At 41.2% G+C, this 14,314-nt stretch overlaps 1 protein-coding gene across 4 annotated transcripts in view; it reads right to left on the bottom strand.

The window, feature by feature from the left end:
• Positions 1-1,949: 1,949 nt before the first annotated feature.
• Positions 1,950-14,314, bottom strand: part of mgat4b (alpha-1,3-mannosyl-glycoprotein 4-beta-N-acetylglucosaminyltransferase B) — a 108,937-nt gene continuing 96,572 nt past the window's right edge. Inside the window, exons 14-17 of one of the 4 annotated variants that reach the window (XR_005706545.1) lie at positions 11,725-11,812; positions 5,940-6,052; positions 4,787-5,273; positions 1,950-4,657 (exon numbers count right to left, since the gene is read on the bottom strand). Coding sequence is in view for 2 of the 4 variants with exons in the window: in XM_040119402.1 (XP_039975336.1) it covers positions 5,250-5,273; positions 5,940-6,052; positions 11,725-11,812 (225 nt within the window). In the remaining 2 variants the exon portion in view is untranslated. The other 3 variants (XR_005706546.1, XM_040119402.1, XM_040119403.1) reach the window with 3 other exon arrangements.

Genomic DNA, 14,314 nt, shown 5'->3' with positions numbered 1-14,314 from the left:
AGTCTAATACAGTTTGTTGCTGAAATTTAGTTAATTCACTGAGTAGAATATATGCTACATTTATATAACGGATTAATATAAATCTAAAATTTGGGAATAAAAAATACATTATAAATAAAAAATGTATAATGTATGTTCCATTTATTTTGAAAGATGAAATAATCCAAAAATCTGTCTTGAACTTTCTAGACTAAATTATTTTTTAAAGTGTGGTAAAAAAAAACAACGGGTTAATTGATAGTAAAAAGGAGGAGTTATTTAACAGTTGTTAAATCAGTTCCTCATCTACTGCATAAAACTACTAAAAAAACACTAAATAAAATACAGTTGAAAACACCCAGCTGGGTTTTCTTTTCACCACAAGTTGCCACGGAGGCAAGTTTTCTCTCTAAAAAGAGACAAGTGCACTTTGTCAGCTGTTGTTTAATCACATAATTTACAATAAAGGAGAAATATGTGGATCCTGAATGAACATCTATCCATCTGTCCATCCATCCACACACACACACACACACACACACACACACACACACACACCATCCTGCTGCTCCAAAATACTCACTAGGCCCAAATGTGGATTAATCCACTGTGGAAAATAGTCCCCAACAAATGCAAAAACTGTTTATTCTACCGGCGAGTCAGAGCTGCAGTGAGAAACATGTGATCTTTACCCAAATGAGCGTCGCCTCACCAGAGCGGCTTAATAACAGGCTGCTTTTCTGCCTGTTATTCTCTGCGATGAACCTTTACGCTGCTTTTTAATCTCTTCAATGCTAAATACAACCCTGAAATTTTCAGTAAAGTAACTTTAAAGTTACTAGTTGAACAAAGTTACATACATTTACTCTTATATATCTGCTTGTTGTAATGTTATCTGTTACATTCATTTAGATGTGCTTGCACTTTTTTGGTTGTATTTGCAGTAGTGGAAAGTAACAAAGTACATTTACTCAAGAACAGTTTTGAAATACTTGTACTTTACTTGCGAATTTCCATTTCCTAGTATTTATATGTCTATTTCACTACATTTCAGAGGGAAATACTTTTTACTCAACTACATTTATTTTAAGAGCTATTGTTACTAATTACCTTTCAGATAGGATTTTACATAAAAAACAAATATGAATAAAACGCACTGTTCCAAGATGAACCCACCGTGGTTCCCACCATTTCTGGTTTTTGAAGGGCTTGAAGCCAGTAACCAGTGGACTACACTCCCTCCCTGTCTCTGACGTAGCTGAAAGCAGCTCCACCTGGAGCAGCTCCAACAGTAAAACGCTGCTGAAGCCTCCGTGACTCAGTATGAATAAAGTAATACTGTCATATGTGTCATAAGCTCATGTTACTACATCTACCTTGGATACTTTAAGTACATTCTGCTGATAATACTTTTGTACTTTTACTAAAGTAGGATTTTTTACTTTTACTTGTAATGTAGTACATTTACATTGTGGTATTCCTACTTTTTCTACTAAAGGATCTGAATACTTTATCCATCACTTGTACTTGTAACTGTTTTGTTGGTTGAAGTTCACAGTAAGATTTCGCTTTTTAAGAGTCGCTTCAACTTCCTGTCACCTCAGTTTTTTCAGGTGTGAGTGGAAATAAACTCACCTTCAGCTCACTGCCTGAAGCGAAAATAACTTCATAATTCACAGCCTCCCTGATCTTAATCAGCTTCTAACCAGAAACCAGTGGAGTGATGTTGGTATTTCATCATTTTAGCTTTGATGAAACCTGATGACATTTCCAGAAATCTGCACATATCCCCCTAATCCTCCCACTCGAAATCTTCTGTGGAGTACATCAGAGCACTGTAGAATTAAAACAGTGAAATCCTCCCGAGTGAGCCAGCACGCCAAACACGCTTTCAAAACAACCCTACATCAAAATTTCATTTAAATTTCTGTCTTTATTGCAATTCACAGATTGGATAGAAGTTTGAGATAATTTAAATAGAGTTTATTTAAAGGATACAAAAGACAAACACATGATTATAGCAATGCATTCCAGTGCATCTTACAAAGAAAAAAAACAAAACTCTGGATGTTTCCTGAAGCTCGTAGACACTCAGTTCACTTCACATCTGAAAAACTGAAGTTGTGCTCGGTCTGTTTTCCATTTGAACCCCCCCATCAATGAATGAAGACCAACTGGGACACAAGGGGGGAGCTGCATCCTATGGAGCCTGAAGAAGGTTTTGGTGGAGGAAAAATTTTGATGAATCGTTTCCTCAAATCAGTAATTTTGTTCCCACAAATGAATAATTTTTACAGTTGAGTTACTGAGAAAACAGTAAATGTGGATTTGTTGATGTGTACGTGAAAAGATATCGCCGAGCTAAACTTGGGTTAAAAATACACACCTTTTTTGAACCTTTAGTTATTGAAACAGTAACACACATTCACTGGAGGCCAGTACAACCACGGGAGCAGTAGGGGGTTCGGGCTCTGGCTCAAGGGCACCTGAGCGGTGGCAATGAGGGAGGAGAAAGCTCTGCTCTTTCACTCTTCACACTCTTTTACTGCGATTATTTATCACACTGCTCTATTTTATTGTGAAGGAAGGTCATGTGCTTGAGAATATGCACCACTAAAGCACAGAGCAAAGTGAAAGACTGAGGGCCTTAAATTGGCTTCTCATTTTTACCAAATCTTTACACCCTGCTCCTTTTGGTCCCAGGGGCCCCTTCAGGAGATAATCTGGCCCTTGTGTTTGACAGACAAAATCTGATTTCTATCCCTGCATCTCAGTTCCAGACCTAAAACAAAGAATAAGATCCAGTCAGTCCACAGTGAGAGTGGGGAGGAGACAAGGAAACATGAATTAAGTCGTTTTACAGAAGCAAATATTACGTTTCAGGGATAAAATAAGTTTATAAAGGACAAAAATTAGTAATTTGAGGGAACAGTTTATCAGGAGCTCTCTTCTCTGACAGATTAGCCAACACGACAGCATCTTTACAGAGAAATGACAATTAAATTGGTGGAAGAATTTTATAATTTATTACTATTTATTACCAAACATGTCAATGAGCAACTGAAGAAAGAAAAGAGAGAAAACATGTGAATCAGTGTTTTTGCGCTGGACTGAAAAACAACAGTACAGTAAAGTACAACAGATCACAGCAGAGGAAATTACAGTACTGCACATCAGAATACTGTAGAGTACACCAGAGTACATCAGAGTACACCAGAGTACTGCAGAGTATATCTGAGTACTGTGAAATACATCAGAGTAATGCAGAGTATATTACAGTACTGTAGAGTACTGTAGAGTAAACCAGAGAACACCAGAGTACACCAGAGTACTCTAGAGTACATCAGAGTACTGTAGAGTACATTAGAGTACTGTGAAGTACTGTAGAGTATTGTAGAGTACATCAGAGTAATGTAGAGTACTGTAGAGTATATCTGAGTGCTGTGAAATACATCAGAGTAATGCAGAGTATATTACAGTACTGTAGAGTACCATAGAGTACTGTAGAGTACTGTAGAGTACACCAGAGTACACCAGAGTACTGTAGAGTACACCAGAGTACTGCAGAGTACTGTAGAGTACTGTAGAGTACACCAGAGTACTGTACAGTACTGTAGAGTACATCAGAGTACTGTAGAGTACATTAGAGTACTGTGAAGTACTGTAGAGTATTGTAGAGTACATCAGAGTAATGTAGAGTACATCAGAATACCGTAGAGTACTGTAGAGTACACCAGAGTACTGTAGAGTACCATAGAGTACTGTAAAGTACACCAGAGTACTGTAGAGTACACCAGAGTACCGTAGAGTACCGTAGATTACTGTAGAGTACTGTAGAGTACACCAGAGTACTGTAAAGTACTGTAGAGTACACCAGAGTACTGTAGAGTACTGTAGAGTAAACCAGAGTACTGTAGAGTACACCAGAGTATACCAGAGTACCGTAGAGCACTGTAAAGTACTTTAGAGTAAACCAGAGTAATGTAGAGTACACCACAGTAAATAGAGTAATGTAGAGTACTGTAGAGTACACCAGAGTACCGGAGAGTACTGTAGAGTACACCAGAGTACTGTAGAGTACTGTAGAGTACATCAGAGTACTGTAGAGTACACCAGACTACACCAGAGTACTGTAGAGCACACCAGAGTACCGTAGAGTACCGTAAGAGTACTGTAGAGTACTGTAAAGTACACCAGAGTACTGTAGAGTACACCAGAGTACTGTAAGTACTGTAGAGTACACCAGAGTACTGTAGAGTACACCAGAGTACTGTAGAGTACACCAGAGTATACCAGAGTACTGTAGAGTACACCAGAGTATCATAGAGTACTGTAGAGTACTGTAGAGTACTGTAGAGTACACCAGAGTACTGTAGAGTACACCAGAGTACTGTAGAGTACACCAGAGTACTGTGGGGGGAAAAACACAGCGGTCTCAGTGACAAGGCCTCAGTTAACCTAAAATAAAACAGCTTTAAAAGACTCGGTTAGAAAAGCAGAGTACCAGCTGTCATCAGTAGTTTCACAGCGACGTGAGACGGTCCGAGGACTCTGGACATTGGTGGTTGCTACAGTTTTCAGTCCGGCCCCGGTTCTGTTGGAAGTAAACCTGCTCTTCGTCTTTAAGGCAAATCGCTCACCGATGGAGGGAAAACGTGAGAACCCCGAGCAGCAACTACTGACACATATCAACACACCGAGAGGGCATTCATATGAAAGAGTGTACATTTCTATGCATATATGCACATACATGGTTACTGTGGGGCTATACTGGAGGGATAGTGTGGGTAGAAAGGTCCGGACTGACCGTCTGCAGATAGAAAGAGGCCTTTGAGTTTCGAAGCAGCAGTTTCATCATCAGAAGTGGCTCGGCGCTCTCGCCGCGGTACCAGTGTTTTCAACATCTACCTCGCAGTATGTACACATAAATACAGATTCTTCAGGATTAATTACAGCTTCATCTGACAGGAACTTCTCTTGTTGCATGTGTGTCGTGCAAAACCAGGAGACAGGTTTCACGGCCTGTCATCATCATCATCGTCGTCGTCATCAGCGCTCTGTCTGTGTGTTTTCTGTGTTTCCAGCCTCCGATCTGTTCAGCCCTGCGGTGGTTAGGTCCGGCCAGATGGCGGCGCTGTGGCTCCGCGGTGGGGATCTGGTGAGCAGGACTGGAGCAGGACGGCAGCTGACGAGCCTCCGGTCAGCTCGGCTGAACGCTCGGAGGTGCTGAGGTATCGCTGGGGCGGAGGGGGGGGCGGGGAAGAGGAGCTTCACTCTGCTTTCTTTATGAAGATCTGAGACAGGAGAGACCAGAGAAACCAGTATGAACCAACAACCAGTAACAATCACTATGAACTTGTATTACAATATTGTACAAGTGCTTTGGCACAATCTTCCTCTCCACGCAACCCTAATCATTTCTTAACACGTTAGACAGAAATGTTCTCCTCACCAACCCTCAGAGAGAGGTCAGAGGTCAGAGGATCAGGAGCCCAAACCCCTACTTTGTGTTCTGGGGAACAACATGCAACAAAGGTCCCCAGCTGGACTCAAACCAGGAATGTAGTGGTAAAAATCCGAACATCTCTCACCCAGTAACCGACCTGAGGATCCCGAGGATCCTGAGGACCCCCCACCCACCCACCCACCCAACCGGCACCAGGTTGTGTTACAGAAAGTACAAGGACAGCTCTATAGGACTCCTTGGACCACCTCAATGAAAACAGGAATCCCCTCCAGATGCTTGAAAAGAAACATTCAAGAACTCAAGAACCTTTCTGAAACTTAGGGAACCTCTGCAGGCATCCCCTGAACTCATCTGAGGCAACCTGGAAGTCCCTCTAGCATCCCCAGAACCACGTCAGTCACGGGGGTGACCCCCTCAAAGTTGCCTGAAACACTCAGAACTCTCTTGACACATAAAAACCCGAGTCGTGGTGGATCTTCCCTTGCGGTCTCACCTCGCTGAGAATCACCCAGACCGGAGAGTCCGTCATTACTGAGAGACGCATGGCCTCCAGGGGCCCGAATGTGGGGTCCACCTCCCCCTCTGCGATCCCGTTCTGGAATGTTCCTGGAGGAAATAAAGATCAATAAGATCAATAACCTGATGGACTTTCAGTTAAAATAAATCTGTAACGTTAACAGTTATTTGGAGGCGAACAGCTGGAGCGATATCAGAGATTTATCTGGTTCTCACCTAGGAAACAATGAAAGATGAACTTAAAGCAGGACTAGACTCAAGACTCAAGCTTTATTTCCGTATGAGAGCGAGTTGCACTGTGTGATAATATGTAGTCAGGTGTTTCCTCTGACTGCTGTTCATGAGAAAAACTGTACGACAGAGCAGAAAGACGGAAACGTACTATAAAGAAACTAAGGAAGGCGTCATTTGACATGTATAAACATAAATAAGAGTAAAAATGACAAAACTGTACCGTGAGAGTCTCAACGTTTAACATTCGTGTAAATCTGTAATCCCTGTAACTCGTCTGTAGTACAAACATTAGAATATGTCGTACAGTACAGTGTCGCCACGTTCGGGACGTGGAGGACAACGTCCCCCGCTTGGGTCCAGACTGAAACGTCCAGACAACTATTAAATGGATCGCCTTGAAATGTGGTCCAGACGGTCATGGTCCCCTCAGGATGAACCGGAATAACTCTGGTGATCCTCTGACTTTTCGTCTAGCGCCATCATCGGGTCGACATGTTAATTCTTCCAACACTTTGGTTTATGATCACATACCTGCAGAACTAATGACTCTTGGACTTAAGACAAATGAAGCTGCACTTATTTCTGTATTTTGTCAACAGCTGTGAATTGTGATTTATTATTATTGTCATGCATGGATGACTGTTTGTTGCAGTTAATTTGTTTGTGCTGTAATAACACTAGGTCATTTCTTTTTACCTAATTGGCTTTTATTTTTTATTTGATTTCTGTTTGTTTAATTCACGTTTATCATTGTCTCATAAGCAAGTTATTCATTTAGATTAGATTAAATTCGACTTTACTGTCAAGTAAAATCGACTCAACTTTTCAGGTAGACAATATTCACAATCTGACCAATCACAGAAACACATAAAAATAGATTATTTGCCCCATAAACGCCCTGATTTCTCCATGAAATTGAGATGATCCATTCGTCAACAATGTCACGTCTTAAAACGGTAACTTTCAGTATCACTGGTTTTGATGTATTCATGGTTAATAATTTATTTATTTTATTCGCTGATGGAGGCCTGAGTAATTGAGGGATTTCTATGCTTTTTTCCTGCGGATTTACAGGGTTATAAAAGGTTCCATTACATTTATCCAAAGTCCATTAACTGACCCCTGTGGTTCTGAGACGGTTGTCTGCCTGTAAGAGCGTCGGCTGTCAGAGGTAAATGTGACGGGGGTTTTTCGTGTGCGCTTGTCTCCATCAGAACCGGTGTGGCGTCCCACCAGTCTTCGGTTGTATTTCAGATCAGCGAGGGCTGGTGTTTGGTGAGACTGCACCTCAACAGAGCAATAATCCCTCAGGGGATTTATTTACTGGGATTATCATGCTGGCTGTGATGCTTCCAGGTACGAATGTGGCCATAATCCCAACAAAGAGCAGCATCTGGGGTGTGTGTGTGTTATTGTTTATCACATGGTATTATCTGTGGGTATTATGGCTCTCGTTCAATATCCAGCGACATGCACTTCTCTTTGAGAGCTTTTCTCAGAAACACAGCTCACGCAGAGACAGACAATGAAGAAAACAAACCCCGGAGGTTTAAAACCAAAAACAAAACAAAAAAACCTCAGACAGAAGTTTTCTGTCTGACCAGATTCTGCAGGGAATTGTTTTATTTCTAGATGGAAAGTTGACAGTTCGGGCTTCGAAACAAGGAAGGCAATGGGAGGCCCAGTTACCGTCCTGACTAATAATGTTTTTACCCAATTATTTCTTAACAAGCTCTTTGTGAGAAGAGGAAGGCAGCCACACAACCAATACAAATACAGAAAAAAGAACAGATCATTTGTCAGGCCTTCCACAGTGATCGACGATCTTTGACCTATAGATGGTCAAACTGCCACCTACGCTGTCAGGTGCTACGAGCTTTCCCTATCTCCTACAAATTAAGTTCTTACATGCGAATTAGAATGTCTTGTTGCTCAGGTGGCTTTTCTATCACCATAAGGAGCAGATGCTGTATCTGAAAACCACATTATGTTCACTGCTGATGTGCAGTAACATGTTTTCCTACAGTATCGGCCGCTGACAACTAAAGCATGAGCAAGGATTTTGTCGAGGCAACTTAAAGCCCAGAAGGATCTTGGTTTGGGGTAAATACTGGTACAGGAAGAGTTGAATTGGAATATTTGAATATTTAACCAAAACCACCATCTCTCCCTCAGCTTCACCGGCGTTTTTGTTGCCTAAACCTAACAACAAATGGGATTGAGAACATGAATCTCAGTCTGTTTTGCCAAAGTCCTGAGTTCTGATTGTCCAAGCACCCACTCTGACCACATCAGTCCTGTATCACTTCTGTCACTTTAGCAGGTATCCACGCAAACCAGGGAACTAGGTTTCCTCTAAAATGTATCTCACAAAGCAAATTAAAAATGTGAAAATGTGATAACTTTACTTTTTTGGAGGCAAACTTAAACAACCACTTATTCTTTGCCCGCTTACTTTATAAAATAAGCAAACACTGGCGTCTCTGGGGCGCATGAGTGTCTGAACCAGATTTCATGGTGATCCATCTGGATTCCCCCTCCCATCCACCCTAGCATGGCTAAAAATGGCTGCAATTACAACTGGTCTTGTCTCAAAACTGATCACCTGCCTTTGGCAAATATAGAACGGAAAGAAATGATAATTTAAAAGAAAACAGTCAGTTGTCATTTAATTGACTCAATATAATCAATATTTTCACACTAAGAATCCATTGATAACCCTGGAAACCTGCACAAAAATCTTAAAAAAGTCCCATAAACATTAGAAATAATATATAAATTTCAACGGTTAAATCTGTGAGAAAGACCCAACATAAAATTATGTGTTTTGGTCGATCATGGCTTCAGCACAGCGTTTGAACATGATGGATGTGGGGGAGAATCCTGCAGGGGCAGAGGGAAAAGCCTTCCTGCCTCACACATAGTCTGGTCCCCAATCCTCGGACGGTCGATTCAGTTTTAAGGCACGCATGTTCTGGGATGCTGAGACGTTTGGCATTTCTCCGCAGATGCAGGGCATCTGAAGGTGGCACGCTGAAATTAAGTGAAGGAGAGCCGGCCGCATCGATCCGCCGACTCGTCTGAAAAATTGATGAAGGGGATAAAGAGCTGCTGGTAATTTATGATGTCAGATCAGCGTCACCCTCCTCCACTCAACCGTCCTTCCTGCACAGCTGTCTTCTCTCCACAGTTTCTCCAGGTGGGCTTTGTTTGTTTGGTTGTTTTTGTAGAGGAAAGATAGGAATGAGAATTCACAGGGAAAAGATGGTGAGGAATGAACACGGGATACTAGAAGCTTCACATCTTCACACACATCTCAGTCCAGGATCCAGATTAAATTGGATTATCCCCAGTCGGTCCACAGAGCGCAGAGGTGTAGAGGTGAACGTGGGCTCGGGTTGAGTGATATGCATGCAATTATACATCAATCTTGGTTCATTTAAAGAAATACTTTTTGAAAGATGATAAAGGCACATCTGTATTTAGTAGCCGACTATTTACTGAGCAAAAATTAAAGGGGAAATGGGTTTAAATTGAAATCAAGAACTATCTTTAATCACAGGAAATAGAACAAAACACGATAACTATGATATTTATCTCTTTGTCATTTTTTAAATATTTGTTTTGATTCATTTTAAGTGATTGTGTATAAAGTTGCAAGTCTATAAAACCTCTTAAAACAGGGCTGCTTGATACTTGATGCCAAACATTTATTACCAAGTCTTTTTTTTCACCTGCATCCACTCCAGACTCAGTATTTTTGACTGTTTTCCAGAGATTTTCTGTTGCTTTTACTGTGTTGTATTTATATTAAAGTCCACTGGGACTGAGAGAGTCGCCAGGTCAGACACATTCATTTATTTATTGAAGGTTACAGTAAATCCTGCAGAAATCAGTCCAGCTGCAGGAAAAATCATTTCTCCAAATGAAAGAATAAATCCTACATTCTGCTGCTACGCTAAAAACATGAAATTAATTCATCATGTGTTTATTTTGTGTGTGTATTTTATGGATTTACTTTCATTTGCTTTATTTTAGCATTACGTATGACCATTTTACTGTGGCTTTTTCCTTCATTTATTCTCTATCTACATCTCTGATACATCGGGTTTAGCCGTCGCCAGCTGGTGATCAGTCAGCAGAGATCGGTAGCTGCGTTTGGCTGCCGGTTTATTGTCGGTTTGGATCATTTCATCGCATTTATTTGGATCTGAGCCGCAGATGCAAACAGTGACAGGCAGTCCGTCCTCAGGGAAACGGTGCATCTGAGCTACAGAAACTTCTGGAAGATGATTTACTGTCCACAGGTGAAACAGGTCGGAAGCACCTGTCACACTTTTACAAATCCTACAGCTTCTACCACCACTGCTATTTCTACAACAGCCTCTACTGCTGCTAGTTGACCTGCTGCTGCCGCTGCTGTTATTGCTGCTTATATAACTGTCATAAAATAATACGAGATCGTTCCCAAACGAGTGAACTTTACGTCACTGGCAAAACTTGTAAATGTCCCACACAGCCCCTCACACAGACCTGCCTGCAGTGTGTGTGTGAGTGTGTGTGTGTGTTGGAGTTATAGACCTTATGGAGTGAGGACATTTTGTCAAAGAACCGATTGAGGGTTCAGGCCTGGTTTTAGGGTTCAGGGTAGAAACGGGTTTAGGTCAGGGTCCGGGTGAGTGGTCTAGGGAATGTCTTATGTCAGTGAGCGTCCTCAGATTAGATAGAAGATGGAATTACAAGTATTTGTGTGTTCGCTCCTTTGATTTGAGACTGAAGAGTGAGGACGTTTCTTCTGCTCCACTGCTCGTCAGAGGCTTGTGTGAAGGTTAGTGGAGTTAGGACGAGGTCAATGTTGGGGTCAGGGCCACATGGGCATTAGTGTGTGTACCAGAAGTACCTTTATATGGTATCACATGAATCACGACCAAACGCACACGCACTTTTGGTACACACACACACACACAGGCAGACATACGCCCTCATGCGTGTGCAATGACCCTAATTATCCGCCACACACCCGCAATGTTGCGTGTGTGTCGTCACTGCAGCCGGAGAAGACGAGCAGAGGAAGGCTGTCCTGAGTAACGCACGGCTCGTTAAGCTTGTTATCACGCGCATCGAAGTGTCTGAACACCGCTGATCAGCAGCGAGAGGATTCAACATTATCCCCTGTCGTCTCTACTTCTATACAGCATGTATCATATCAAAAGTCCCCCGCCGAGATTCAGCATGGTGGTTTACGGCGCTCAGATCGGTTGAAATCTTTATATTTGAGCACCGACTGCATCTGTTCAATGATTCAATTCTTCCAGTAGAAAAACAAAAACACTTAACTCAGTTCAACTCAAGAACTGAACTTTCTACCGTATGATTTTGAATACATGCGTGAATATTTTATGTTTTTTGAGAATTAAAGACGCAGAGATCATACTGTGATGATCTGTCGATATCTAACGGTGAAAGTCACTGAAGCCACCGACAGACTGACAGTCAGTGGGCGGGTCACCGACCCTGTGGTGTCTCACCTATTCTGATAAACCCGTCCTCTGTCCGGTGGTACTTTGGCGTTTTCTCCTTCCCTTCTGTCAAGGCCTCTTTCTCTGCCTGAATATTCTGGACAACACACACACACACACACACACACACAAAGTATTTTATTATAGAGGCAGAAGTGGCAGAAAATGGTTGCAGTGGAAAACATTAGAAAAAGTTTGGGAGGTAGCAAGAAAACAGCAGCTCAAGAGATCAGCTCTTTTATGGAAGTCTAGTGCTGCCAATATTAAAATTAAATCATTTGACCAAATTTAAATTTAATATGACACTTGTGTGTGCATTATGGATAAGAAGTTAAAATTTCTGAAACTACAATTTTCTTGACATGTTAGAAAATGCATAATTGCTGCCAAAGTGAAAACTATAACTAATGCTCTATGGCTCCAACGTGGCCTTTTCATTTTCAAATTGGCAAAAAACTTCAAACTAAATTCAAAGCGGATCATTAAATTTGAATTTGATTTATCTTCTGATTTCAGCTCATTTCTAATCATAATGTCTTTTTTCATGCTCATTTTTTTAATGGTGAGTGCCTTTTTGTATAACCTGTCAAAGTCAACCATCAAAACCAATGGGCAGAACATAAAATCTGAAAATCTGTCTGGAAAATATAAACGTAAATAAATGTAGGCTAGTTTTTCTAGACAGTTGCTTGAAAATAAAAAGGTGCAGTACTCTGGTTGTAGGTTGGACTTGTTCTTTTCCTGCTTTCTCGGGGGGGTTGTTTTGTGAGGTACAGACAGAAACAAATTATTTTGTTGTTTTGGGCTTTGTTCGAACGCTGCAAAGCTTTATTTCCCCTGGCCTCTTTTGTAAAACCTGTCAGCAACAACCATAGAAAAAAAACACACTGATATCTTTTCACCTGCCAACCCTGACCAACCATTTGGAGGCGCTGGCTTCCCACCAGTGAACACTCATGGGAAACACACGACCAAGTGGAGGCATCACTAGCCTGAGTCATAACCCAGGTCTTGGTGGTGGTGGACAGGAGTTTTGACCTGCTCCAACACGTGGCCCTCTTTGTGAATTTTTAAAGAGGAAGGAGAGTGAAATTCATTATTTTTCTCAGAAAATTAAATTCACCTGCAGCCCAAACCCATGTCTGTAAATACTTACAGACATATAGACATCACAGGTCATCCACTCAGTGTTGGGAAATATGGTTTGAATTTAGGTCCTTGATGAAAAATGTGTGATAAACGTTTTTCTTACTTATTATTAAATAGTAATTCTAACACACGTGTACAGCACATATAACAGGCTCAACCTCAGTATCTTTTTTTGCGGTTAAATTAAACGAAGTATGTCTTGGAACACAGTACATCTCGGTCGACTACATCCATCTTTTATCCTGCACCGATGGAAACTTCGACAATACGATCAGGACCTTTAGATTCTTACTGTCCATCTATCGCACATCCAAAAACAACAAAAACCTCAAACTGGGTTTAAATTTTAAGTCCGCGTTGCTCTGTACTTTTCTGTGTTGCTTGTTATACATCTCCCCAGATGATTTCAAATGTAGTTCATCTGTCCTTTACATAGCTATCGTATTTTCCTGTTTTCAATAATAATAAATTTCTATTTTTCAGTGTAGTATTGTAGGAGGGTCTGTGGATTGTAAATTTCTTACATACAATCGTTGAAAAAACAATAATCCGACTCTTCAGATGCTTCACTGTATCCTGCAGTATATCTCGCAATTTACAAAGTGAGGGATAAAACTTAAATTTCACCCCCGGTAACTCTGAAAACCACGGTTCTGTATCAAACCAAATCTTCTGAATTTTGCAACAGTCCCAAGACGTGTCAATCAACGAATCTATAAATCTACATTTAAGACAGTTCCCTGATGGATTTCTATCATATTTATCAACGTTATCTCTTGTACTCGTTAACTTCCGACACTCCCTCCATCTTAAATTTATAGAAGTTCTCCTTAAATCTTGGTTCCAAACGTGGTTCTAGATTGTAACCAAGTGAATACAGACTGTGATTTCTGGAGGATTTTGTGAAATGACCTGTTACTGTATTAATGTATGTCTTGTGTTTAGTTGTTTCTTCTGTTTATCGTCCAGATACTCCTTTCCCATGAGCCTTTGCTATCATCTCCCTCTCCATCCCCTCTCCTCTTGGTCAGTGTTACCCTAGAAACCGCCTCCATCCTCCCGGTCCTCTCTCTATCCCTCTGTGTGCTCAGCTTCCTTTAAGTATCAGTTGATTTTGTGTCTCTTTTTATTCCCTTCTCTCTCCTCCACTGAGGTTGATCTCAGTGGGAGCTCCTCATCCTCTCAGCATATCGCCTTCTGTCCTGCTGTGACGCGCCGTCTTAATCTGCCCCCGTCTTATAGTCGACGGCAGAGGAGGAAGAGACAGTGATCTATCGCTCTGTCTCGATTTTCAGGGACCACGAACCGTGTGAACATTTTACTGATACGTTCAGCATCAACGCATTTGAGAATTTTAAATACATTAATTAACAAATTTTCCTTATTACGTTAATAGAAAACATCGCAGTTGTGTTTCCTACAAAATGTGTTTGCTGTTGCGGTTTAGTCG

Source organism: Xiphias gladius, chromosome 23, assembly GCF_016859285.1.
Source record: "Xiphias gladius isolate SHS-SW01 ecotype Sanya breed wild chromosome 23, ASM1685928v1, whole genome shotgun sequence".
NCBI classification, from domain to species: domain Eukaryota; kingdom Metazoa; phylum Chordata; class Actinopteri; order Istiophoriformes; family Xiphiidae; genus Xiphias; species Xiphias gladius.
Note: the sequence above shows the minus strand (reverse complement) of the source record. Positions and strands in the feature narration are given on the sequence as shown.